This window comes from Chionomys nivalis, chromosome 17, assembly GCF_950005125.1.
Source record: "Chionomys nivalis chromosome 17, mChiNiv1.1, whole genome shotgun sequence".
NCBI lineage: Eukaryota > Metazoa > Chordata > Mammalia > Rodentia > Cricetidae > Chionomys > Chionomys nivalis.
This window is the reverse complement of record NC_080102.1, coordinates 59,363,231-59,390,000: the sequence shown is the minus strand read 5'-3', so window position 1 is coordinate 59,390,000 and position 26,770 is coordinate 59,363,231. Positions and strand designations below refer to the sequence as shown.

The 26,770-nt window shown below is 47.3% G+C and overlaps 1 protein-coding gene across 1 annotated transcript; it reads left to right on the top strand.

Annotated features, from left to right (window-relative positions):
* The first annotated feature begins 13,277 nt into the window (after positions 1-13,277).
* Positions 13,278-23,816, top strand: Krt79 (keratin 79). Its single transcript, XM_057791582.1, has 9 exons — positions 13,278-13,745; positions 15,123-15,340; positions 16,886-16,946; positions 17,063-17,158; positions 21,753-21,917; positions 22,079-22,204; positions 22,669-22,889; positions 23,340-23,374; positions 23,611-23,816. The coding sequence occupies exons 1-9, from the start codon at positions 13,278-13,280 to the stop codon at positions 23,814-23,816; spliced, it is 1,596 nt and encodes a 531-aa protein (XP_057647565.1).
* The last annotated feature ends 2,954 nt before the right edge of the window (positions 23,817-26,770 follow it).

Below are 26,770 nucleotides of genomic sequence, written 5' to 3'. Positions count from 1 at the left end.
TGCTGAATGGGGGCACTGTTAATCAGATATTTCAGGGTATAACCTGTGTGCTAGGTTCATCTCAGTCGTCAATTGAGTGAAGTAATTTTGTGAAGGTGTTCACAGCAACCTTTCAGGAGGGTGTGGTCTATCATACCATATTGGGATGGAAGCAATCCGCAGGATGTCATCATCTGTGAAAACAAAAGAAGAATCTCTTTTCCAAAGTATCATATCCTTAGATCCAAATTCTGAAGTCAAGGTATTTTCAAAATATCTATGTTGGATTAGTTCAGTAGCATTTTTTTTTTTTTGTTTTCGAGACAGGGTTTCTCTGTGGGTTTGGAGCCTGTCCTAGAACTAGCTCTTGTAGACCAGGCTGGTCTCGAACTCACAGAGATCTGCCTGCCTCTGCCTCCCGAGTGCTGGGATTAAAGGCGTGCACCACCACCGCCCGGTTTAGTTCAGTAGCATTTATAAACAAATATCTTTTAGCAGCTATTGCTCCTTCCTCAGCATTCAAACAATTCAAACAGAGCATAATAGCATATAGTATCAAGATTCTCATTGTATTTTCCATCTTTGTGCTGTTTTATTTTAACGTCTATTTCATTTATTTTTACTTTTATTTTTTGCTTTTTGAGACAGGTTCTCTGTATATCTCTCACCTGGAATAACTCTGTTGACCAGGCTGTCCTTGAACTCTCAGAGATATGTCCGTCTCTGCCTCTCAGGCATTGGGATTAAAGGTGTGTGCTACCACACCTTGAAGTCACAGAGTTCAACTCCGAGGTCAATCTACCTCTGCCTCCCAAGTGTTGGGATTAAAGGTGTGTACTACCACACCCAACTACTCTCTTTCTTCTTTTTTACTTTTAAGAACTTTAACTTTTAGCCTGCATATATTTTTAACATACTGTAAATCATTTAAACGTTTTCTTCAACTTTGAATCTTCCTTTTACTGAATATCTCTCTTTTTGTGACCACATGAGTCTTTAATTTACCAAACAATATTGGTAGGACTAAGGCCGTGGCTTTGGTGGCTGGATCCAGCCCATTCCTTAGCTTTCCAGCCTCATGGCTGAGGTACTACTGGAGCCATTTTTATTGCCACAAATCTGTGGCATTTCAAAGTCCCTGCCAGCAAGTAAGCTGCAGCATTCTGCTCATAGACCACACTCGTTCAGACTGCCTGCCTGAGTCAGAGTTTGCCCTGGCAGGATGGCCCAGAAAGCCAGCATTTTAAAACAGCACAACTTTTTTCCTGCTACGGCTGAAAACCGAAAAGCATGCCTTCAGCTTTTCACCAACACTGTTTTAAGTGTTTCGTGGCAGGACCTTTTAAGAGAGCTGCAAGTTTTTGCAGCTAAAGCTGAGTCAGGAAACCTCTCTGAGATGAGACCGCTTGCTTGCCTCTAGCAAGCAGAGCAGACCCAAGAAATTGCTGCTACCATGTCGGGCGCCATTTTGTAGTGGGAGCTACGGGCTGTGTTCCTGCCGCCCCAGCTCCTGGTCGCCTGGCTAGCTTATGCCCCGAAATAACAACACACAAACTGTATTCTTTTAAACACTGCTTGGCCCATTATATCTAGCCTCTTCTTGGCTAATTCTCACGTATTAATTTCGCCCATTTCTAATAATCTGTGTAGCACCCCAAGGTGCGCTTACCAAGAAGATTCTAGCCTACGTCCATCCTGGGTTGGAGCTTCATCGCATCTGCCCCAGAGAGGAGAGCTATAGAGTCTGAGCTCACTTTCTCTTCCTCCCAGCATTCTGTTCTGTTTACTCCACCCACCTATGTTCTAACCTATGAGGGCCAAGCAGTTTCTTTATTTTTTAACCAATGACCTTCCTCCATCAGTATGATAGGGCATCTTTTGGGTATATTCCCAAGAGTGGGATTGCTGGGTCCAGGGGTAGGTTGATCCCGAATTTCCTGAGAAACCGCCATATTGCTTTCCAAAGTGGTTGCACAAGTTTGCATTCTCACCAGCAATGGATGAATGTACCCCTTCCTCCACAACCTCTCCAGCAAAGGCTATCATTGGTGTTTTTTATTTTAGCCATTCTGACAGGTGTAAGATGGTATCTTAAAGTTGTCTTGATTTGCATTTCCCTGATCGCTAAGGAAGTTGAGCATGATCTTAAGTGTCTTTTGGCCATTTGAACTTCTTCTTTTGAGAATTTTCTGTTCAGCTCAGTGCCCCATTTTATAATTGGGTTGATTAGCCTTTTATGGTCTAGTTTCTTGAGTTCTTTATATATTTTGGAGATCAGACCTTTGTCAGTTGCGGTGTTGGTGAAGATCTTCTCCCAGTTAGTGGGTTGCCTTTTTGTCTTGGTGACAGTGTCCTTTGCTTTACAGAAGCTTCTCAGTCTCAGGAGGTTGCGTTTATTCAATGATGCCCTTAGTGTCTGTGCTGCTGGGGTTATACGTAGGAAGTGGTCTCCTGTGCCCATGTGTTGTAGAGTACTTCCTACTTTCTCTTCGATCAGGTTCAGTGTTTTCGGACTAATATTGAGGTCTTTAATCCATTTGGACTTGATTTTTGTGCATGATGATAGATAGGGATCTATTTTCATTCTTCTTACAGATTGACATCCAGTTTTGCCAGCACAATTTGTTGAAAATGCTCTCTTTTTTCCATTGTATACTTTTAGCTCCTTTATCGAAAATCAGGTGTTCATAGGTTTGTGGGGTAAAGTCAGGGTCTTCTATTTGATTCCATTGGTCAACTTCTCTGTTTTTATGCCAGTACCAAGCTGTTTTCAATACTGTAGCTCTGTAATAGAGCTTGAAGTCAGGAATGGTAATGCCTCCAGACAGTCCTTTATTGTATAAGATTGTTTTGGCTATCCTGGGTTTTTTGTTTTTCCATATAAAGTTGGTTATTGTCTTCTCCAGATCTGTGAAGAATTTTGATGGGATATTGATGGGGACTGCATTGAATCTATAGATTGCTTTTGGTAGAATTGCCATTTTTACTATGTTGATCCTCCCAATCCAAGAGCAAGGGAGATCCTTCCATTTTCTGGTGTCCTCTTCAATTTCTTTCTTCAAAGACTTAAAGTTCTTGCCAAATAGATCTTTCACTTCCTTGGTCAGAGTTACCCCAAGATATTTTATGCTATTTGTGGCTATCGTGAAAGGTGATGCTTCTCTGATTTCCCTCTCTGCTTCCTTATCCTTTGTGTAAAGGAAGACAACTGATTTTTTGGAGTTGCTCTTGTATCCTGCCACATTACCAAAGGTGTTTATCAGCTGTAGGAGTTCTTTGGTAGAGTTTTTGGGGTTGATTATGTATACTATCATATCATCTGCAAATACGAAAGCTTAACTTCTTCCTTTCCAATACGAATCCCCTTGATCCCCTTATGTTGTCTTAATGCTATTGCTAGAACTTCAAGCATAATATTGAAGAGGTATGGAGAAAGTGGACATCCTTGTTGTGTTCCTGATTTTAGTGGGATGGCTTTGAGTTTTTCTCCATTTAATTTAATGTTAGCTGTTGGCTTGCTGTAAATAGCTTTTATTATATTTAGGTATGACCCTTGTATCCCTAATCTCTCCAAGACCTTTATCATAAAGGGGTGTTGAATTTTGTCGAATGCTTTTTCAGCATCTAATGAAATGATCATATGGTTTTTTTTTTCTTTCAGTTTATTTATATGGTGGATTACATTGATAGATTTGTGTATGTTGAACCATCCCTGCATCTCTGGGATGAAGCCTACTTGATCATAATGGATAATTTTTCTAATGTGTTCTTGGATTCGGTTTGCCAATATTTTATTGAGAATTTTTGCGTCGATGTTCATGAGTGATATAGGCCTGTAATTCTCTTTCTTGGTTGGGTTTTTGTGTGGTTTTGGTATCAGGGTAACTGTAGCTTCATAAAAGGAATTTGGCAATGACTCTTCTGTTTCTATATTGTGAAATACCTTAAGGAGTTTAGGTATTAGCTCTTCTTGGAAGTTCTGGTAGAATTCTGCATTGAAACCATCTGGTCCTGGGTTTTTTTTGGAAGGGAGATTTTTGATAACAGTTTCTAATTCTTTGCGACTAACAGGTCTATTTAGATCATTCACCTGGTCTTGGTTTAGCTTTGGTATATGGTACTTATCTAAAAAAATGTCCATTTCTTTTGCATTTTCCAGTTTTGTGGCATACAGGCTTTTGTAGTAAGATCTAATGATTCTCTGAATTTCCTCTGTGTCTGTGGTTATGTCCCCCTTTTCATTTCTGATCTTATTTGTTTGTGTGTTCTCTGTCATTTAATTAGTTTGGATAGGGGTTTGTTGATCTTGTTGATTTTCTCCAAGAACAAACTTTTTGTTTCATTGATTCTTTGGACTGTTTTCTGTGTTTCTATTTTGTTGATTTCCGCCCTCAGTTTGATTATTTCCAGTCTTCTACTCCTCCTGGGCGAGTCTGCTTCTTTTTTTTCTAGAGCTTTCAGGTGTGTTGTTAAGTCCCCAATGTATGCTTTCTCCGTTTTCTTTAAGTGGGCACTTAGTGCTATGAACTTTCCTCTTAGCACTGCTTTCATTGTGTCCCATAGGTTTTAGTATGTCGTCTCTTTATTTTCATTAAGTTCAAGGGAGACTTTAATTTCTTTTTTAATTTCTTCCTTGACCCATGTGTGGTTCAGTAGTTGACTGTTCAGTTTCCATGAGTTTGTTGGCTTTATGGGGGTAGCATTGTTGTTGCCTTCTAACTTTAATCCATGGTGATCTGATAAGACACAGGTGGACACTGATATTTTTTTGTATCTGTGGAGGTTTCCTTTGTTTCCAAGTATGTGGTCAATTTTCGAGAAGGTTCCATGAGCTGCAGAGAGGAAGGTGTATTCTTTCCTATTTGGGTGGAGTGTTCTATAGATGTCTGTTAAGTCCATTTGCTTCATTACCTCCAACAATTTTCTTAATTCTCTACTAGGTTTCTGTCTGATTGACCTGTCCATTGGTGAGAGAGGTGTGTTGAAGTCTCCTACTACTAGTGTGTGTGGTTTGATGTCTGCCTTGAGTTTTAGTAATATTTCTTTTACATAAGTGGGTCCTTTTATATTAGGGGCATAGATATTCAGGACTGAGACTTCATCCTGATGAATTGTTCCTGTTATGAGTATAAAGTGTCCATCTCGATCTCTTCTGAGTGATTTTAGTTTGAAGTAAGTTTTGTTAGAAATTAGTATGGCCACACCTGCTTTTTTCTTAGGACCATTTGCTTGAAAAACCTTTTCCCAACCCTTTACTCTGAGTAGATGCCTGTCTTTGTGGTTGAGATGTGTTTCTTGTAAGCAGCAGAATGTTGGATCCTGTTTTTGTATCCAATCTCTTAGCCTGTGCCTTTTTATAGGTGAATTGAGACCATTAATATTAAGTGTTATTAATGACCAGTGGTTGTTTACTCCGGTTATTCTTATTGTTTTTGGTAGTAGAGATTGTGTCTCCCTTCTTTGAGTTGTGCTATTGAAGGGTCGCTAGACGCCTGAGTTATTGTAGGTAGTGTTGGCAATGTTGGATTCCTTGGGCTGTGATTTTCCTTCTATTACTTTCTGTAGGGCTGGATTTGTGGCTACGTATTGTTTAAATTTGTTCTTATCCTGGAATGTCTTGTTTTCTCCATTGATAGTGAACGATAGCTTGGCTGGGTATAGTAGTTTGGGTTTGCATCCATGGTCTCTTAGTTTCTGTAGTACCTCTATCCAGGACCTTCTGGCTTTCATGGTTTCCATAGAGAAGTCAGGTGTAAGTCTGATTGGTTTACCTTTATAAGTTACTTGCCCTTTTTCCTTTGCAGCTCTTAATATTCTTTCTTTAATCTGTATATTTTGTGTTTTGATTATTATATAGCGAGGGGATGTTTTTTTTGATCCAGTCTGTTTGGTGTTCTGTATGCTTCTTGAATACTCAAAGGAACATCTTTCTTTATGTTGGGAAAATTTTCTTCCATAATTTTGTTAAAAATATTTTCTGGGCCTTTGAGCTGTGACTCTTCTCCTTCTTCTATCCCTATTATTCTTAGGTTTGGTCTTTTTATTGTGTCCCATATTTCCTGAATGTTTTGTGATGAGAATTTGTTGGTTTTGCTGTTTTCTTTGATCAGTGTGTTTATTTTCTCTATGGTGTCTTCAGAATCTGAGATTCTTTCTTCTATCTCTTGTATTCTATTGATTATGCTTGTTTCTGTAGTCTCTGCTTGTTGACCTAGATTTTCCATATCCAGCTGGTCCTCAGTTTGTGTTTTCTTCCTTGCTTCCATTTCAGTTTTCAATTCTTGGACTGTTTCCATTACCTGTTTGATCATTTTTTCTTGGTTTCCCAGGGTATCATTTACGTATTTACTCATTTCTTCAAACTTTTTGTTATACTTCTCATCCATTTCTATGAGGGCATTTTTTACATGTTGTTTAAGGGACTCTATTGCTTTCATAAAGTCAATTTTTTCCTCTTCTTCTGTGTTAGGGTGTTCAAGTCCTTGTGTTGTAAGATCATTGGGTTCTGGTGTTTTCATGTTGTTTTTCAGATTGTTGGGTGAATTCTTGCCTTGGTGTCTGCCCATCTCCTCCTATCGATGCTATCTGATGGGTCTTTTAAAACAGGGTCAGGTTTCCTTGCTGGCCAGGTGCCCCGCTTACAAAATGCCCTCGATCTGTTTCCTGGCTCCCGCCACTGGCCAGGATCCCTCTCACCACTCAGAAGGGTCTTCAGGACCAGGACCAGGCTCCCCGTTCACCAGGGACCTTGCCGACAAAAGGCCTACCCCTGTGCAGGGCAGTCACCAAAACAGAGAAATTCCTGCTGCCCTCTGCCCCGAGCTCCCAACCCAGTGCCCAAACAGGCTAAACTGGGTGATCCTGCAGCCCCGTGGAAGGGAGGGAGAAGGAAGGAGGCCCCCGCGCGCAAGCTGGGATGGGTCAGGGAGAGAGAGGTCGCAGTAGAGGAGGAGCAGCCCCAGCAGAGGGGACCAGCCCTCACAGACCAACTGGGGGGTCAAAGGGGTCAGGGAATGCCCCTGCTCCATTTCCTGTGTCCCGCAGCAGGCCAAGAACACTCTCCCCACCCAGGAGGGTCTTCAGGGACAGGACCAGGTTCCCCGTTTGCCTGTGGACCTCGCCACTAACAGACCTACCATTCTGCAGGCCAGGCCCCAAAAAACCTACTTGATTTAATTGTAGTGGGGCGATCTGCTCTCAGTGTGGGCTTCACTGTTTCATGCTTGGAGTATCCCGCATCCACCGCGTCTGCGCACCGGTGTCTCTGCCGCTCGGGCCTGCACCTACATTTCTACTCTTGTTCAAGGTATTGTACCTATACAACTCATTTAACAATGTAATACAAATTTCTAGTCCTTGAAAATTATTATTATCAACTGTTTAGGATAATAAGGACATGCAGTTCAGTAGTTAATCACCTATTATAATTGAACTTGTAGTCACATTAGGTATGTTTTCAAGATCAAACAAAGTTATATTTTAGATAAACAAGTCATCTTCAAACACTTCAGAGATGTATAGATTTTGGATTGTAAGATGTTTTAATAGCATAGATTCTTTTTTAGGACAATGAGACATGTCTGCTCCTGGCAGCACCAATCTACTTCAGAGAAGATAATGGACATCAAAGAAACTCCACGTGGAGTTTACTTTCTTTGTTTCAAAAGTAAGCTACTAGGCAAGAAAATGCCCTTGCCTTCACTGCTGACAGTATGCTCTCCTAATTGGACAAATAGGACACAAAAGAAAGTGACTGCCAAACACTGTCAAGACAAGGGGGCACAGGCCTTTAGAACATCCTGCTTCACAGAAAAATCTGTTGAATATGCTTGGCCTGAAGGCCAAAGATGGATGTCCCAACATTGCAGAGGAACTTTGGGTGAATGTCCAGGCAGCCAGCTGTTTCTGTCATTTCTAACATTTTTTGGAAGTTGCTTGCTTGCATTTCCTGCTTACTCAGTTGATATTATTTCCTTCTTGGGTCTCTGAGGGAGTTGGAGACTAGATAGTTATAGTTTTTCTTTTTTACCAGACATAGAAAGCAAGTTATGATAGAAAGTAAATTAGGTACAAGACTTTGCACTCAACAATATAGGATAGATATGGAGTATTTTCTCTGAATTTGTCAAATGTAAATGGACTAGACATTGTCGACCTATCTATGGCTTGTATATATTGTACATAGTTATCGTACTTGTTATGTATAGTTTTTCTTGTATTAGTTATAGCCTTCTTTTTATTTTAGACAAAAGAGGAAATGTAGTGATATTTCCTTGTCTGAAGATCAGAATGCAAAACAGCCACACTAGTCAGCCATACAGTCTAGACAGTGGTGGCACACACCTTTAATCCCAGCAGCCATACTAGTTAGTCATAGAGGCCAGGTGGTGGTGGGGCATGCCTTTAATCCCAACACTAGAGAGGAGTATAAGTTGGGATGAGTCAAGAAATTGCTTTTTCTGTCTGAAGATTTCATAGAGGTAAGAGCTCTCTAGTGCTTTGGCTGCTTTTCTTTTCTGATATTCAGATTGAGCTCCAATATCTGTCTCTGGTTTTTATTTTTTGTGTTACACAAGACCATGCCTTAGGCTTGCTGCCCCAAAAGTCATTGACTAAGTGGATTGAAATCCCACAACACTTCCCCTTTTTCCTAAATATGAAAGTTTTAATTCTGATGTAAAACCATTTACAATAAGAACAACTATCAAGTATTGTGTAGAAGAAAGAAAGGTAATAGCATAAAGAAAAAGGAAACTACAACCAACAAGAACATCAAGAAAGAAACACATACTAAATGGTCAGGTCATAGGCAAATTACAGAGATTACCCCAATAGCTGTCCTATCTTGGAATCTATCTTCTACCTAATATGCCTTAGCTAAGATATGAGAGGGTTGTAACTGTGACTATCTAATCTTCAACCCCATCAAAGACCTGGGAAGGAAAATACTATTACCTGACTAAGCAGGAAGTATAAACAAGTGACCTCCAAAAGATGCAAGAAATGACAGAAACAGCTAGCTGCCTGGACAGTCACCCAAATCTTTGTGCAATTTGGGACAGCCAACTTTGCATGTAGGCCTAGAATATCTGACAGACCATTTTCAGAAGCAGGAAATTTGAAAGACTGTCCTAACTTGTCTTGGCAAGGTTCAGCAGTTGTGTTTTCTTGTATCCTGCTTGTCTAGTTTGGACAGCATGCTTACTGTGAGCAGTCAAGACAAAGGCAGTTCTTTGCCCAATAGGCCAGTTTTGTCAAGAAGAAAATAAGCTCCATATGGAGTGTCTTCAGTGACCATCATTCTCTTGGGAGTAGATCAGTGCTGTCAGTAGCAGTAGTGTCTCCATGTCAACAGAATTCTAGATCATTAAAACATTTAAATGCCATATTCTGTAGGTCTTTGAAGTGTTTGAAGATTGCCTATCTATGTGGAGTACGTCTCTTTGCATCTAGAGAACCTAATATAACTATAAGTATGACAAACATGGGTAACTATTAACCTGCAATTCTTAGTAACTTATATAACTTAAAGACTGAAGTTTTATATTATAAAAATAAACAATCTTCAAACATGTACACAATAAGGACAATAATCTCAAAATTGTAACAATATATAAAAATATCTTATTTAGAGGTAGAAATGTATAGTGCAGTATTACAAAAATGTCCTTAATTTATATCAATATACAAAATATCTTAAATAGAAGTAGAAACATAGATATAGTATAACAAAAATAATTACCCCTTTGTATCAAATATACAAAAGCAATATAAACAGAAATAATAACATATATGACAAGTAATTTTGAATTTGTATCAATATACAAATTATCTTAGTCAGGAATACAAACATAATTTTACATAATTTTATCAGTATACAAAATCTATACCAATGTATATTATCTAGAACTAAGAGTTGCTAAAAGTTTACAAGTAGATACACTAATCCTATCCTATCAATTTCCCTTTTTTCTATACTGAATGAGATTCCTGAGTCTATCAGGGACCCTTGGGAGAAGTATGACTCAAGATTATGGGAGCTAGCAAGAATAAACATTTTCTCCCATCTGATCTCTTCAACCTGGTTGGAAGAAGGGGGATGAGAGAGCAGTGCCCAAGTGTGGGGAAGGTGGTTGTGGCCCCAAGGCAGGACGGAGACTAGGGAGCAGAGCTAGGGTCAGATAAAGAGCTGCCATTGCTCTATGGAAGGTTCTCAGGCTGCATTGGGTCATACAGCGAGCACTCAGTACGTGTTGATGATACTACTGATTCTTACGAGACTGGAAAGTCCCACTTCCCTTGGGAGGCATCTTGCCCTGTGTCTTTCATGTTGTTCATATCCGAGCTGTTTGGTATTAGGGATGCAAATTGCCATTGTTGCTATTCTGACCCACGGTTTTGGTGGTAGAGCATTCAACTCTTGTCTCCTGCTAGCTGGTGAGAAACCAGGTGGATGAGAGTCTACAGAGTGGGCGGCCGTCGGTAGTGAGCAGTAAAAGCAGGCACTAGGCTGTAGCTCTCTCTTCCTCTGGAAACCCTTCCCCCTGGACTTCTTCCATAATATTTATGGGAGGCCAAACATTTGGATCAAGTTCAGGCACTTACTGCCAATGGACTGAACCTTGGTTGTTAATTAATAATAGAACCAGTCAATTAATTAATAATAAAAGCTGTTAAATCACCTTTATACTGATCCTCTGAGCTGCTGTGTGATCCTGGTATTAGCAGGAGCCCTTTGGAGGCCTGGTTGCTTGATTCATGAATTTCTTTTTCAAGACATGTTTTCTCTGTGTAACAGCCCTGACTGTCCTGGGACTTGCTTTGTAGACAGGCTGGCCTCAAACTCACAGAGATCTTCCTGCCTCTGCCTCCTGAGTGCTCGGATAAGAGGTGCGTTTCACTACCACCTGGGTGGGATTTTTCTCTTAAGAGACCGCAAAAGCCAGGTGTGGTGGCACATGCTTGTCACTTCAGTGTTTGAGAGGTAGAAGTAGGAGGATCAGGAGTTTAACGTCATTTTTGGCTATACACAGAGATTAAGAAAAGCTCGGGCTACATAAAATCAGGCTGTGTGTGTGTGCTCTGAAAAAGACTTCCAAAGAAGGTTTGAGTTTGGTGTTTAAAACCAGTAGCAGAGCAGCAGCAGAGCCAGGAATAAGGGCTGGAGTCAAAGTAGCCTCACACGACCCTGCCTGGGCCATAGTGAACTGTCTGGCTAGGAAGGGGAGGCTGTCTGTGGGCAACAACTTTATCTCCCAAGAGTGGGCCTTGGCTGCATAGGCGTCCGCCACTAGCTCATCAGCTCCCCGTGCCAAAGCTGGTACAAAGAGTGTGCTCTGTAAATATGTAAGGGAATCGCATGCCTGAATGCTCGCCTTCGGGGTGGGGTGCGTTCATATTTACAAACTGACACCCACTCCCACTACTCCAGCCACGCAGTGTGACTCACAGCACTGACTGACAACATCTTCCTGCCTAGGGGACCACAACAGCAGCCTGGAGGCTAGTCTCCACTCTAGCTATCCCCACTCCTACGCTGCCCGGCAGAGATAAGGGAGCCTGAGAAAACGCTCTCAGCCTGGGAAAGGAGATGAGAGGCGGTTGGTGGAAGATGGCATCACAGCCTAGGGCCGCCGTTTCTCCAAGGATTTCTATGGTGGGCTATGCTTCGAGGCAGAGAGGTTGAGTGTTGAGCTTTCCCAGATGCCTGATGTTCTAACTTCAAGCGGAAAAGGCTGTCTTCTTGGTGGCATTAAGAGGCTAGTTCTGTGGCTCTTCACCCCTGGCAGAAGCTGGGTTCAGTGATTTAAGTAAGTGGGAGCTGCTTGAACTTCCCAGGCGCCCTGATGGAAGACCCCACAGCCTTCTTTGGAGCCCAGAGGTCACCATCCTCACTGAGGTCATGTGTGTCTCTGTTAAGTTCATGCTGACTGAACATCCCAGCACTAGCCTGGCACAGTAAACACTGCCCATCCTTGCCTTAAGCCAGGCTCTGTCCTTTCTGGGTCCTTGCACCGAATGATGGAAGAGGTGAGGAGGGCGGGCCTTAAGGTGCTTTTCCCCAGCCTGGGATCCCATGCCTGAAGTCTCGCCGGCCCTGCGCTGCTTGGGTTGTGCTTGGTTCTAGAAACCTGACTGGGAAGAGACTGGGAAATGATGTGAAGTGATGTTGTATGTCCCTGCCCCCTGAACTGTGCGTGTGAGGACTACTGGTGGAGGGAAAGAGAAGGATGGGGTACAGCATGAGCCCCTTGGGGCTTCAGTTGTTCCAGAATGGCTGGCCCTTGTTGGAAGGATCCACCAAGGAAGAACTTAGGAGTGATCAAGTTCCCTGCCCATTTATTTCCATTTCTGGGAAAGATAGCAGAGGTCCTAAGCCCCAACATTCTTCCTGAGGAGACAAGGCCTTTCTTTACTTTCTCCTTTTTTATTTTATTTTTTGGGTTTGAGACAGGGTCTCATGGAACCCAGACTGGCCTTGGACTTCCGATACTCATCTTTGGTGCTGCAGTGCTGGGATTATAGGTGCACACCACCATGCCTGGTTTGAGCCCAGCAAAGCCTGTCAACCCACAGTGTGTGCCCAGCTAGACCAATGGCTGGGCCGGGACCTCTCTTTGTCCTTGGATCCTCCTTGCCACACACAGGGTTTCAACCCAGCAGACACCTGCCAGTATAGATAGAAGAGCAGCTGCCCCGCCTCTACACTGTCACCTGTGCCCCCCACGCTGGACCTGCCAAGAGACATGAGGCCGTGGGCTGGGAGGGTGGGACTGGAGCAGGCCTGGGCACTCTGTCTACAGCCCATTGCCCAACGCACCTTCTCTTGCCACCTGCACAGCCCTGGGCCCTGAGGGCCTTGGCTTACCACAGGGCCCTGGGACAAACCTCACAAAACAGAGCCCCATTGACAGCAGGCCGGGTAGGAGGAGACCAAGTCAGTCACTGGGTGGTGAGGGTAGCCGTGGGAGCCCTATCATCCTGTTCCAAGTGAGGAGAACCTGCGGGGGCTAGAGGTGGGGGCTATCCTTCCCGCCCCAAATAGTCTCTACTTAGGTGCAGCTCTCCAGTCCCGGTGATGGCTGGGCGAGGCCCTCCCATTCATCAGTGAAAGGGGCTCCCCTGCAGGCCCACAAGGCCCCTCCCTCTCACCTGTGGTAATCACAGCAGGAATGTGTAGAACCCAGGGCCAACCCAGCTGGGAAAAGATAAAAAGGCCCTTGGGAGCTCATCAGCTCACTGCGCTCCCTTGCTTGTCTGTTCCCTTCTGCTCCCAGCTTCCCCACTTGCTGTCAGTCATGCGGTCCTCTGTGTCCCGCCAGACTTACTCCACGAAAGGAGGCTTCAGCTCTAACTCAGCCAGTGGAGGGGGCGGGAGTCGCATGCGAACCAGCTACAGCTCAGTCACCATGTCCAGGAGTAGTGGCAGCGGCGGTGGGGTCCGCTCTTGCTCCGGCTCTGGCGGCTTTGGCAGCCGGAGCCTCTATAATCTGGGAGGCAAGGGCATCTCTGTCAGTGTGGCTGCTGGGGCCTCTTCTGGCCGGGCGCTAGGAGGTTTTGGCAGTGGGGCTTACGTGGGCCTAGGGGCTGGCCGGCAGACATTTGGGCCAGTCTGTCCTCCTGGGGGGATCCAGGAAGTCACGGTCAACCAGAGTCTGCTGACACCTCTCAATGTGGAGATAGACCCCGAGATCCAGCGGGTGCGCACGCAGGAGCGGGAGCAGATCAAGACCCTCAACAACAAGTTTGCCTCCTTCATTGACAAGGTGGGTGGGGCAAACTGTGTGTGTGTAGGGGGGTGGTGGAAGCTGAATCTCCAGTGGAGGGTGGTCAGGGCAAAGGGAATGTCATCCGTGTGCACTAGGCAGGCAGGGTGCGGGTGACTGTGGTTTCTGCCTACCTGGGTTTGGGGTTGAATCCTGAAGGCTGGGGTTTCTGCTGTGAGAGTGCGGCAGGCGGTGACGGGTCCAGCCCACCTGACTGTGTTGGATAAGCAGCAGCCTGACTTTATAATTCGAACACGCGTGGTCCTCAGTGTTCCTGCTAGGGAGGCGGCCTTTAAAGACTTGTGTCATTTTATAGCTGTTGGCAACCATGCACAGCTTAGGAATCCTATGAATTATGGCCTTGGGATCCTGTCTGTCCTCTCAAGCTGGAGAAGTCTTGGGGTTGGTTACACTCAGAACATGGGGGACAGGATGAACCCTTCATTGCTTCTCCTCTTCTGGTTCCCTGTTCCAGCCAAGAAGCTCTGTTTGGGATACACAGGAAGGAGGGTGGCTGCCACAGTTTGACTGGGACACTCTGGGACTACTCTGGTGCTACTGTCCAGCATTTCTTGCTCTGCTCTGTCAGCGCTGTGTTCCCTGGCTCTGAGCCTAGGCACTGGGGTCACCGTGAAGGTATGGGGCATAACTCATTGGCTCCATGATTTGAACTTTTAACACAGAAGGGCCCCGTCCCCTTCTCAAGTGTTACCCACAGGGTTCCATGTGGAGTCAGGGTAGGTGATTCTTTACATTTTTACCATATGTAAACTGGGGCTGAGAGGACCACACAGGTGCTTGCAAACAGAGGTGTGACTGAAGTAGGCTGCAGAGCCCCAAAGTGCACCTGCTACAGAGCTCCCGGTCATGTGACTCTGCCTGGGTTGCTGTGGAGGTAGGACCTGCATAACAGAAGGTGAGGCAAGGGACGCCCACTTCTCACCCTCTCCCCTGGTGACTTTTGGTTCTTTTGTGAGCCTCTGTGTGGGTGAATTTGGGTCCTCTAGAAGATCAGCCAGTGCTCTTAACTGCTGAACCATCTCTTCAGTCCCACCTATCTCTTTGATGATTTTAACAGTCCACTTTGATGCGGGATCAGTCTCATAAACACCGACGTCATCCAGTTTTACACAGGACAAGTGGGAAAGTGAGACAGAGAACCAAGTGCTTAGGTTGGTGACTAGCACACAGAACAGGAGCACAGGGGCCTGGGTTTGTTAACCCTTTCCTTTCCATCTGCTTGGGCTGTCATTTGAGCAGGATTGTTCCCTCCCCATGAGAAGTGGGTAATACTGCATTACCTCAATGATGCTGGCCCCCAGAGCGCTGGATGCTGCTTCCCGGGTGCTGACCACCTATCTTCCTTTCCCTGGCCAGGTGCGCTTCCTGGAGCAGCAGAACAAGGTGCTGGAGACCAAGTGGGCCCTGCTGCAGGAGCAGAGTCAGAATACAGGGGTCACCAGGAACCTGGAGCCTCTCTTTGAGACTTACCTGAGCAACCTGAGGAGGCAGCTGGATGCCAAGCAGAGCGAGCGTGGGAGGCTGGATATGGAGCTGAGGAACGTGCAAGACAATCTGGAGGACTTCAAGAACAAGTGAGAACACACACGCTCCCCCGTGGGACACACATGACAGTGTGGAAGAGATGTCACCGACCCAGCCCATCCAGGGAGAGCTACCCCGGTGGGGGCCTGGGCATTGCCTTGTCTGTTTATGATCTTTTTCATTTATTTATTTTGTTAGTGCTACTACTACTACTACTCTTGGCGATTCTCCTGCCTCAGTCTCAGGGATTACATGTGTGAGTCACCTCACTTAGTCTCATAGTTTTAAAAAGTCTTTTTCACAAGGTAGGGAGAATAGTGTCCTGAATCCCATACTCTTGTTACCCACACTCAGCTTAGCCAATCTCATTTTGTCTCTCTTTTCCTACCTCCTCCCTTTTTGTCTCCAAGCAAGTCTAGTGCTCTTGGAACTTAATTCATGATATGTTTACTAGGCGTATGTGAGAGATGGCCAAACCACCTCTCCTGAGTAAAGCCAAGAACCGACACGGAAACCAGGGGCCTGGGCCGTCAAGGGCAAGCCCCGTTTTTATTACTACAGTCATAACAATTACGAGTTTACAGTTCCACAGAAAAGGCTCTTCCCAGCCTGGTAGACTCGAGGTTATAGAAAGTGCAACAATGCTATTCTCTTCAGAAAAACATCTGAGGTGCGGGGACATACCTTGACTTTTTTCTAGCGACTGAGGAAAGCCGCTGGAGCACTGTGTTCTTTCTCACGTTTGGTGGCATTCCAAACTCCCTTCTTGAGAAATCAACATCGGATGTTCCTATGCCCGTGTCACAAATTTTTTATACCCTCATAATCATAATTCAAATATAAATCTTTATATAGCTCATTTGCTTAACCAGACCTAACAAAACTTAGACACAAAGCCGCAATCATATCTAAAATGTTCCAAGTACTAATCCCTCAGCCTCACGGAATACCTAGTCTGGAATTTCCAACTTCTCCATAAATATAAATTTTTAAAAAATGAGGGTTTGAATTGAGATTCAAATGACCTTTCTTCAACATGGTTGGCAATGCATATATTTATTACACTAAAGTGTATTTTAAAATAACTTTTCTCAGGTGGAAGCAGACAGATCTCTGAGTTCAAGGTCAGTCTGGTCTACAGAGCAAGTTCCAGGACAGCCAGGGCTATACAGAGAAACACTGTCTCAAAAACAACAAACAAAAAAATCTTTTCTTATAACTTTACGTTGGCAGTTTCTAAACCTTAGTCTCAGCAGAAGTGGTTGGGCGGGATTGATTGTTTCAAATGAAAGCATGTTGTTGAAAGTGGAGACAGAGGTTAACCACTGTTGGCACAGCTGTTCCGTTTGGTAGAACCTCCAAGGGCTCAGGTCCAAAGGGATGGCAGTCCCACAGTGCTATAATATTGTGCAAGTTTGGCATCCCTTTCTTCAAACGGGGGAAGGAAGTGTTTAAACAAAGACATCACCCCAGTGTCTTCACTGTCTGACCGCTTTAAAGAACTGTCCCTCAAAGATGTTTCTGGGTGGTGGGAGTCAAGTGAGCCTAAAAGATAGAACTGGACTGAGCTGGTCTGAGCCTTCCCTGTATTACAGGTACGAGGATGAAATCAACAAGCGCACTGCCTTGGAGAATGAATTTGTGTTGCTCAAGAAGGTGTGTGGGGTGGCTAAACTGGGGGAGGTGGTCCTTTGGCTGCGAGGGGTCGGGGTGGATCTGCAGAGAATTACATTCCGGTTTGAACTTTCTGCTTGCTCTCTACCTCTCCTCAGGATGTAGATGCTGCATATATGGGCAGAATGGATCTGCACGGCAAAGTGGACACCCTGACCCAGGAGATTGACTTCCTGCAGCATCTCTTTGAGACGGTGAGAAGATGAATGGACAGGCATGATTTATATACATTTATGTATTACTAGAGAGTCCCCATGGTGGTGTGAACTCACCGGTGTAACTAAATTGGTAAAAGTTTGGAGCCTACAGGATGGGGCAGGGCTTGGTGGCACAAGCCTTTAATCCTAGCATTTGGAGGCAGAGACAGATGGTGTGAATTTGAGGTCAGCCTGGTCTATGTAGATGTTATAGGCCAGCCAGGGTAACACAGAGAGATACTGTCTCAATGAAGAAAACAAAAGTTGGGAACCCACGCCTTTAATGAGTATTTGCTCCTACAGTAGATGTTTCAACAGGGTTAGGCTCTGGGCCACCTTTGTTACGTTACAGTAGCTCTGTAACGTAAGTGCTATTGTTGTGCCCATTTGAGAACCAATGGTACTGTGGTACACAGTAGCTCATCCTTGGCCACAGAACTAGTCAGAGGCAGTGCCCTTGGCCTGATCACTTTGTAATGGGGCAGGTGTTGGAACAGCAGGGATGGGCAAACAAGACTGTGCTAGGGTTGGTGAGGTAGGGTAGTAGGTAATTCAGTGAATCCAGGATGAGACCCAGGAGACAGGGAGCCTTGGAGACTATGACCAGAGGGTTGGGCTTAGTGGGAATTCATTAGAGAAGCAGATGTTCCTAGCATCAGTAGGGACCACACAGCTAACCTTCCATCCAGGGTGAAGTCCCCTCCTGTGCCGTCTGGACAGGCGTCATGGTGGCAGGGTACTCTCTGCCTGTGAGGTCAGGTGCTGCCCCATGGAGGGCTCTGTTAACAGGTGACTAGGGCCGGTGGTGATGACACACGCCTTTAATCCCAGCACTCGGGAGGCAGAGGTAGGCGGATCTCTTACTTTGAGGCCAGCCTGGTCTACAGAGCAAGTTCCTGGACAGCCAGGGCTACACAAACAAATCCTGTCTCACAAAACCAAACCCAAACAAAACCAAAAAAGGTAGCTTGAATCTTGTGATGATGAAGAAACCTGAGGAATAGGAGAAGCCAGGAAGCAGGTTTCTCAGGAGACGGACGGGAAGGCACGCAGACATCTAGTCATGCACCCCAGTGCCCTTTGGCCTCTGTGCTTTTTCAGATACCACTTCATCACTCGGGCTGTCTAGACAGTTTCTGGAGATTATCACATGGATGTTTTCAAGAGTGATATGCGCCTACTTTTTTCCAATAGTCAGGCAGCTGATCAAAGTGTGTGTGTGCGCACGCGTGCGCTGCTGGGAATGGAACAGGGCTAGGCAAGTGCTGTACCACTGAGTTCCTTGTTTTTTAAACAAGGCCTTGCTATACAATCCATCCTGGTCTGAAACTCACAGCAATCCTCCTGCCTCAGCTTGCCCCACACGTCCTGAGGTTATAGGCATGATCCACCACACCTGGTGTTTACTGAAATTTTAAACAAAATTCAAGACTCGACTGTGGGCATCTTCCTCCAGCACTCCCTACCATAGTCTTTTGAGATAAGATTGCTCACTGAGCCTGTACTTCACTGGTTGGCCAATGAGTCTTGGGAATTCACCTGTTTCCCTTTTCCCCAATGGTGTTACAAGACACACACCAAGATGCCAAGCGGTTTGCATAGTTGCTTGGATCTGAACTCATGCTTGCATAACCAACATGGACTGCCTGAGTGCTGTCCCCAGCCTCCGTTGACTTATTTTTGGGATTTCTGGAAGAGTGATCAGACAGTGTCCACTGTCTCCAGTAATACACTGATGTGTGAAAGTGAAACCTGCTTGGTTTCATGTTTCCTCAGGCAATTCTTGGTGGCTCCGGGCCTCCTCCCATGTCTATAATTCCTTAATTTGCATCCTGTCCTCTTCCCTCTGAGGAGCAGGGCGTTTGTGATTGGGCTCTGTTCTCTCATCATTGTTTCTATGGGATGGCTCAGTGTTCATTTCCTTGGCCTTCTCCGTGGCCTCCTAGGACCTGCTCCTTGCTCCCCACAGACTGTGAGGTTGCCTCTGTCAAGGCCTCTTTTACATGTCCCAATTCTATCTTGGGTTTCTATTTCCAGTAGGAAGCCTGCTCTCTGTGATGGGACCGAGGCAGATGACACAGCAGTTGAGCTAGCTTCAGAGTCTTCTTCTGAAGGCATTAGCATGGTGTCATTTCCTTTTTCTTGTATTCCTTGCCCTGCTGGGCTCTTCTGCTCGCTTCTGTCTGGTGAGCCAGGTGGAGCTCACCATAAAGGATTCTGGGAGTTTCCTTTGTCTCTGCTGGGATTTGCTGGTGGCCGCTCAGGAGTTAGGGCTTCCCTATCCACTCTTAGGCTCAATTGTCTGTTTTCAGTGATACAGGTTTGTCTTCGCCCTATCCAAAGCACAAGGCTGGCTCACCCAGTATCCTTTTCTCTTAACTTTGCCTTGCTCACTTAAGAAGCATTTATGAGGTTCCTCCCACATAACAAGTAAGACAAAGTTCCTGCCCTTGAGGCCGGATTCTTAAATGAGGAAAATCCTGTTGGGACAGACTCAAGATGTCAAGGCACACAGGAAGGCTGTGGTGGGGGCTCTTCTGGAGGGCAGGGAGGGAGGCCCTCTGAGGAGACAACGCCTGCAATGGATCCTAGGAAGAGCTGGACTTCAGAACCGACTAGCCCTCTAGGTTTCCTTTAGATTTGACAGGGCTGGTTCTCACTGAAAGTCTCATTGGCATGAAGACAACTTTTGAGTCCCCTCTCTAGTTTGGGGGACATTTAAGGACGCAGCTCTCTGTAGTGACCCCACTTCTGCCTCTCTGGCTCCTTTGCCTGGACACCTCCACTGTCCTCCATCCTAGTCTCTGATGTCTGAGGAGACGCACACTTTCCTTGCCTAGCAGCTCTTCCTGTTCCTTTTCACTAGTTGGGCTCCACTGAACACCTGGACCTTTCTCTCCGTGGTATGTCACGACACCAGCGAACCACTGAGGCTGCTATTGGGTGGGGGTTTCTGTCCTGTTGCCAGCAGACCACTGAGGCTGCTTTGCAAATTCCAGGTTGGCTCTACTCAGGCCATGTGCTGCTCTGTGGTGGCCTGAGGGTGGGGTCTGGGGGCTGGAGCTGAGAGGAAGTGCTGCTTATGGGTCCCAGAGGGCAACAGGCACACAGGGCTGTGAGAAGTCAGCCCGTACAAGGGGAGGCCTTCAGGCCTTTAACCTTCAGAGGAATCCGAGCAGATGAGTGGACTTCCTGAGCACCCACCGTGGCTGTGTCTGATCTGAAACCTCACGGCCACCGTACGCCATGAAGACACACGGAGATCACCAGGCGGTACACAGCAGGCCAGGAGTAGCTTTCCCTCCACTTCTCTTTTCCACAGTTTCAGCAACCTGTTTCTCCCCGCCCTTGTGCTTAGAGCACGCCACCAACCCAAGCTGTCAGTTAGATGTAGTTTTGGCCTCCATCTCCATCTCTCCCTCTCCCTTAGCTCTTTTTTTGGCCTGAGTCATCTCAGGTTCTGAGGTCAGGCTCCCCAGGGGCTAACAAGGGCTTTCCATACTGCGTTTTGACGTCATCTCTCTGTGGAACTGGAAAAAGAACTGTCCTGAATTCTAATTCATCCTGATGCTGCGTGGCCAAGCTGGTGGTGACTGACCACAGCGGCTGCTCAGGAAGGGAAGAGTGTTGCTGCCACGCTCTCTGTCTGCCACAGTGCCCTGGGTTGTGCGTGAGAGATGCCAGAGAGGCAGTGAGACTATGGAAGGCCTTTTCTTTCTTTTTTTAAGACACAGACTCATACTGTAGCCAGGCTGCTTGGAAGCTCACTAGGTAGCCTAGGCTGGTTTCAAATTACAGAACTCCTTTAGCCAGGGACTCCTGAGTGCTGTGAGGGCTGGGGGTGGGGGGGGGGTGAGAGGGGAGGGAGGAAGGAGCCTCCGTTCTCAGCAGGGGGTCTATGAGGAGGACTGGAGTGCAAAGGGTTTTTCAGCCATAGTTGAGGGTAGTCTGGTAGTCAAGCTAACTCCAGGGAGCCAAGGGGCCACAGAGGCAGAGCTCTCTGGGAGCCAATGAAGTTGTGACCCAGTGAATAGATCACAGACATTAAGGCATCTTTTAAAAAGGCTGTGACCTGAGAAATGCAAGGACATCCTGAGAACATCGTAGCCTAGGACAGTAACTGTGCGAAGCCATCAGGGCTTTGTCACTGTTGGTTTCAGTGTCACCCTCTTTCCCTGTATACCTGGTACTCTGGTAGCGGATCTTTACTTCCAAGCCTCCCTCCTTCCTTATCGTCAGGGTCACCATGGATGGTGGAGCAGGTGGCTCTGAACTCGCTGCCTGCCCTGGGGGCACAGAAGTAGCCTTCACAGAAACCAGTAAATGGGCTAGCACAGAGCCAGGGAGGCACAGGGCTGGAAGGGACACTCCCTTCATCCCCAAGCCCTCTCAGCAGGAGGCCTGTGGATCAACAGTGGGGGTGAATGCCTATGCCATCCAGAAGGATGCTCTTTTTTCAGCAGTAGAGTCTTTCTAGAGTGTCCTCTAGTGTCCTGTCCCTCTGAGACCATGCAAGGGTCCTGCTCTCCATCCTTGGCTTCTGTCCAGGGCTTGGAGCAAGGTTCTGGTGGCAGCTGACTTGTTTCTTCAGGAGCTGAGCCAAGTGCAGACCCATGTGTCTGACACCAACGTGGTGCTGTCTATGGACAACAACCGCAGCCTGGACTTGGACAGCATCATTGCTGAGGTCAAAGCCCAGTACGAGCTGATTGCCCAGAAGAGCCGGGCTGAGGCTGAGTCCTGGTACCAGACCAAGGTGAGCAGAGGGCTAGCTTGGCTGGACCTCCTCCCCTAAAGAAGCCTGGCCCACTGGGCCCTTGGAACTTTGGGACTTTCAGCAGAGGGTGGTCTCTGAGGCCAACAGTTACCCGGCAGGTCAGGGCTCTTGATAGTTATTGACATCTTTTTGCCTTCCAGTACGAGGAGCTGCAGGTGACAGCTGGGAAGCATGGGGACAGCCTTCGAGACACCAAAAACGAGATCGCAGAACTCACCCGCACTATCCAGAGACTGCAAGGTGAAGTGGACGCAACCAAGAAGCAGGTGGGTACCGAGTCAGCCTGGAAAACTCAAAGTCTGACCCATCAGGATCAACCTGCTCCTTCCGGGATGGAGCTGGACAAGTGACTGGGGTTTAGAAGCGAAGGGACTTCCTGTAGAAGGGCTAGAGCGTGTGGGTCTATCCCATCTCCAGGATGTCTGGGGCAGGGCAGAGAGCTATTTCATGGGGACTCTATGTATTTATGGCCAGACAGTGTGACTTTTCTGTAGATAGAACAAGTCACTTGGATGGTTTTGTTGTTCATTTTACTTCTTCCAAAGCCCAGGAGGATCTGCAGAAGGAATTGTCATTTCCTCGGTTCTTCTGTTGTTTCCTTTTCAGTTACAATGTTTCCTTCTGTTTCTCCCAAATTGGTTGGGTAGGGTGTGGGCCTCCTGGCTTGAGAGAAAAGGGATGAATGGCACCCCCTGGAAGGTATTCCCAGTACCATTTTTCCTGTGGGCAGTGCCAGCAACTGCAGACAGCCATTGCAGAAGCAGAGCAGCGTGGGGAGATGGCGCTCAAGGACGCTAAGAAGAAGCTTGGAGATCTAGACACAGCCCTGCACCAGGCCAAGGAGGACCTGGCCCGGCTGCTGCGTGACTACCAGTCTCTCATGAATGTCAAGTTGGCCCTGGATGTGGAGATCGCCACCTACCGCAAGCTGCTGGAGAGCGAGGAGAGCAGGTGGCAGCCCCTCTGCCCCTCTGTGCAGCGTGGGGAGACCTGGTGTCTGTGGATGCTGCTCTAGGGTGACTCCTCAGCTCCCCCTTTTTCTGCTGTTCACTTTCTGAATCATTGAGCATCCATATCCTTTGGGGTGTGGCGGCTCAGTAACAAGGTTTGCTCTGCCAGGTCAGGCTCAGCTCTTCCTTGGAAAGACAGGATGCAGGGAATTGTCAGTATCCCTACAGAAAGTGGAGTTAGGAGAGGAGTCAAAGCCTCCTGCAGAAAGGCCATTAGGCTCTGCTGGGAGGCCTTGAGTCCTGGACTGTTGCATATTCCTGCTACTCACATCTCCGGAGCTTGTCCCCAGGCCCTGACACAGAGCTGGTTGCACGTAGAGGCAAGGACTGAGGGAAGGTTTAAACATGGGTTTCCAGACCTCTGACCACTCTGGGCTTTTGTTTCCCCTAGGATGTCTGGAGAGTGTCCCAGTGCTGTCAGTATCTGTAAGTATCTGTCATCTTCCCCTCCCCTCCCTGCCCCTCCCGCCCCTCCCGGCCCCTCCCGGCCCCTCCCGGCCCATGCCTCTGGTCCAGGTCCAAAGGGGCCCTTCTTGAAGAGTCAGTGCGAACTTTTAGCGGTGTTGCCGCATTACCCTGCTCCCATTCTTTGGGGGTTTCTGGGCTCCCCCTGCCTCTTCCTGGCTCGACAGTTCTACTAAGGCAGAGCCTTTGTCTTGCAGCGGTGACCGGCAACTCTACCTCGGTGGTCGCAGGCGGCGCGGCAGGCTTCGGGAGCGGCCTCTCTCTAGGCGGGGCTGGCGGTGCCAGCAAGGGCGGCTTCAGTGCTAACATGAGCTACGGCACTGCCAAGGGCGGGCAGGTCTCCGGGGGCACCTCCATCCTGCGGAAGACCACCACTGTCAAGACCTCTAGCAGGAGATACTAGCAGCAAGGCTTTGCGGTGGTGCTGGGCCATCGTCCTTGCGCGGGTCACGCCTTCTCAGGACCGGGGAGGCTGAGTATTCGTAGTGCACAATTTACATACGATTTGCGTTTGGGAAAGGGCTCAAATTACCCAGATTTTATCCTTGGCGATGCAGTGGGATGGGAGGGAGGTTAGGGTTACCAGCTGGATGACTTGGGGGTGACCTGACCATTTAGAGGAGGTAGGATGTCCATTTCTACTCTCACCTTAGCAGATCTGCTCTGAGTTCAGGGCAAGCTGGAGGAGGAGAGAAGAGACAGGCATGGTTCCCAGAGACCTCCAGCCTCCTCAGCTTCTCACCAGAACACCATTGTCACCTCATTTCCCAGCCCCTGTCTGTGCCTGTGGTGTATCTCAATAAACAGCAACTACAGTAAGGTGCCTGTGACTCCAGTCTATCTCCCTGGGAACTGGACTGGCCATCGGGGCAGCACTCCCATCCCGGGTGCTGGCCTAGCACTGTCAGCGGACGCCTACACTCCTGCCTTCAGACCAGCCAGGCTTTGGTTAGATCTCACCTGTTGTAATAAGAGTGGCGGGGCTGCGTCCCCGGCACCCGGCCGCCCGCATGGCTTAGCTTATGCCCCGAAATAATTACACAGAAACTGTATTCTTTTAATCATTGCCTGGCCCATTAGTTCCAGCCTCTTATTGGCTAGCTCTTACATATTGATCTAACCCATTTCTAATATTCTGTGTGGTACCACTAGCTGGCTTACCAGGAAAGATCTTAACCTGCGTCTGTCTGGAATGGGAGAATCATGGCGACTCACTGACTTGGCTTCTTTCTCCCAGCATTCTGTTCTGTCTACTCCGCCTACCTAATTTTCTGTCCTATTAAAGGGCTAAGGCAGTTTCTTTATTTAACCAATGAAATTAACTCCTCCATCACTCACCTTTGGCCATGATTAGCTGTATGAACTTGGGCAGAGTCCTGTCTTCTCAGCCTAGTTTCTTCCTTTGTGGAAAGTGCGGCTGTCAGAGGAACACGGAAAGCGTGTGACTTAGGGAACCCTTTCCCAGCCCCCTTCTTTCCTTTCATGGACCTTTGGATTCTCTGTACACACCTCAAGTGATTTCTCCCCAGCCCCCCTCATCTAGCCACCATAACAAACACACACGTGGTTGGATTGTGTGCTTTATGGGATTCAATGAGGACTCAGAGCTCTCCATTTTCTAACTCAGGCAGTGGAGGCTCCTAGGAGTTCTCTTGCATGTCCCTTGTTAGGGACAGATGAGTGGTGACCAGGGCTTTTCAAGCCTTATCCCACTCCTCCTGAAATCCTCCTCCCCCTTCCTGTCTCCTAGGTAATCTCTTTTCCTTCTCAGCTCCCTGTTCCTCCTCCCTAGCCTGGACCCCACTCCTCACTGACATGTAAAAGATGGAGGCCCAGCTATGTCTTTCCCGTTCCATCTTGTCCACAGGCCGTGCTTAGTCTAAGCCCCCCGCCTGAATGTGGCTGAGCACTCTGGGCAGGAGTCTGTGCTCAGCAGTGCTCCCCAGAGGACTCGGGAAGGTTGAGCCAAGGATGGGGGACACAAACAGAGATTCTGAATCAAATTTTATTTCCAATCCAGGGACACAGCACCTTGACTTGGCAAACAACACTCCCCACACTCCCGACACCCCTGAGCTTTCCCTCCAGGGGCTCATCATGCACTTTAACACTTTTGGAAATGAGAGCGTAGGTGCTTGGAGTCTCTGAGCAGCTAACCCAATCTCTCCAGCAACCCCATTTGCAAACGAGGAAAATAAGACACAGAGTGGTTAAGTAACTTTTTAGGGACACAGAACTGGATATAGAATCCAAAAAATGTTGCCCCAAAGCCCAAGCCCCTCTCTGGGTTACGCAATCCACAGAGAAAGAGAAACTGGTGGGTGGTCAGCCAAAACTGTTACTTCACGGGAGGGAAAGGCGGCGGCTGCTGGCGGTGGTGGTGGGGTGTCTGAAGGGACACATGTGTTTGAAAGCCACAACGAGTTAACGACAGAGCTAAAAGTAGCTCTGTTGAAGTCAGGGCCTAGAAACTGAGCGATGTAGTTTTATCCAGTCTGGCTTTGAGCTCAAAGGAACTTACAGACCAGGATCCTTCCCATGAAGCACTCCTAATCGAGGGCTTCAGCCGGTGGGGAGGGGAGGCCAGCTGCAAGGGCAGGGCTGCCATGCATGCGATAGCCTGGCTTCTGTCCCTGTTGTCTGAAAGCTTCAGCAAAAGTATTTGTCTGTGGAGTGGGAAGGGTTTAAAGCCCCTGCTGGCATCTGCCAGGGCAGAAGATTGAGCTAGCTGATCCGTGACCTTTTCTGGCCCTGGCTGGAAGAGCCCTACCTTCCTCCCTGCTCACAGGCCTCCTTGAACACTGGCCTCTTCCCTGCAGGATTCCTGATCTCTCTGCTGGCTCCAGCTCCCTCAGTGACTCAGGCCATGGGGCAATTGAGATTAGGTGACCCAGTAGGACCAGGGCACCCACCTGACCAGGGAAGGCAAGTTATTTTCCCACACTGCTCCCTAGGTTGGGGCTGCCAGTGACAGAGGCCTCAAGATCTGTAATCCCAGGTTGAATGGTAAGGCTTTGCCTCCTTCATTCAGAAAGCTCTGAAGAAACACGCCCTCCATTCCTGCTCCATGCCTGACAGCACCTGGCTTTACTCCTCAGAGCCATGCTTGGGCAGGTGGCCAAAGGAAGCAGGGTCACCAAGGACAAAAGTTGTGTGTGCACAGGACTGCAGGGGAGTGTGGGACCGGTGTTCAGTTGTCACCTCCTGGTGGACACTTGTCTTTTACCTGTGCCCAGGGAAATAATTCTTTGCTGGCCCTCTTACCTTAGGGACTAAACAATCTCATTTGGGAAGTTCTTCCTTGTGTCTCCCTGAAGTTTCTTATCTATAGGTTGAAGATTCTGTGAAGTATCGGTG

What these genes read in the sequence shown, in the direction of transcription:
- Krt79 (XM_057791582.1), top strand. Translation starts at nt 13,278, where the DNA reads ATGCGGTCCTCTGTGTCCCGCCAGACTTACTCCACGAAAGGAGGCTTC. An exon ending in TTGCCTCCTTCATTGACAAG is followed by an intron (nt 13,746 to 15,122) that starts GTGGGTGGGGCA and finishes TTCCCTGGCCAG; the next exon opens with GTGCGCTTCCTGGAGCAGCA. An exon ending in CTGGAGGACTTCAAGAACAA is followed by an intron (nt 15,341 to 16,885) that starts GTGAGAACACAC and finishes CCTGTATTACAG; the next exon opens with GTACGAGGATGAAATCAACA.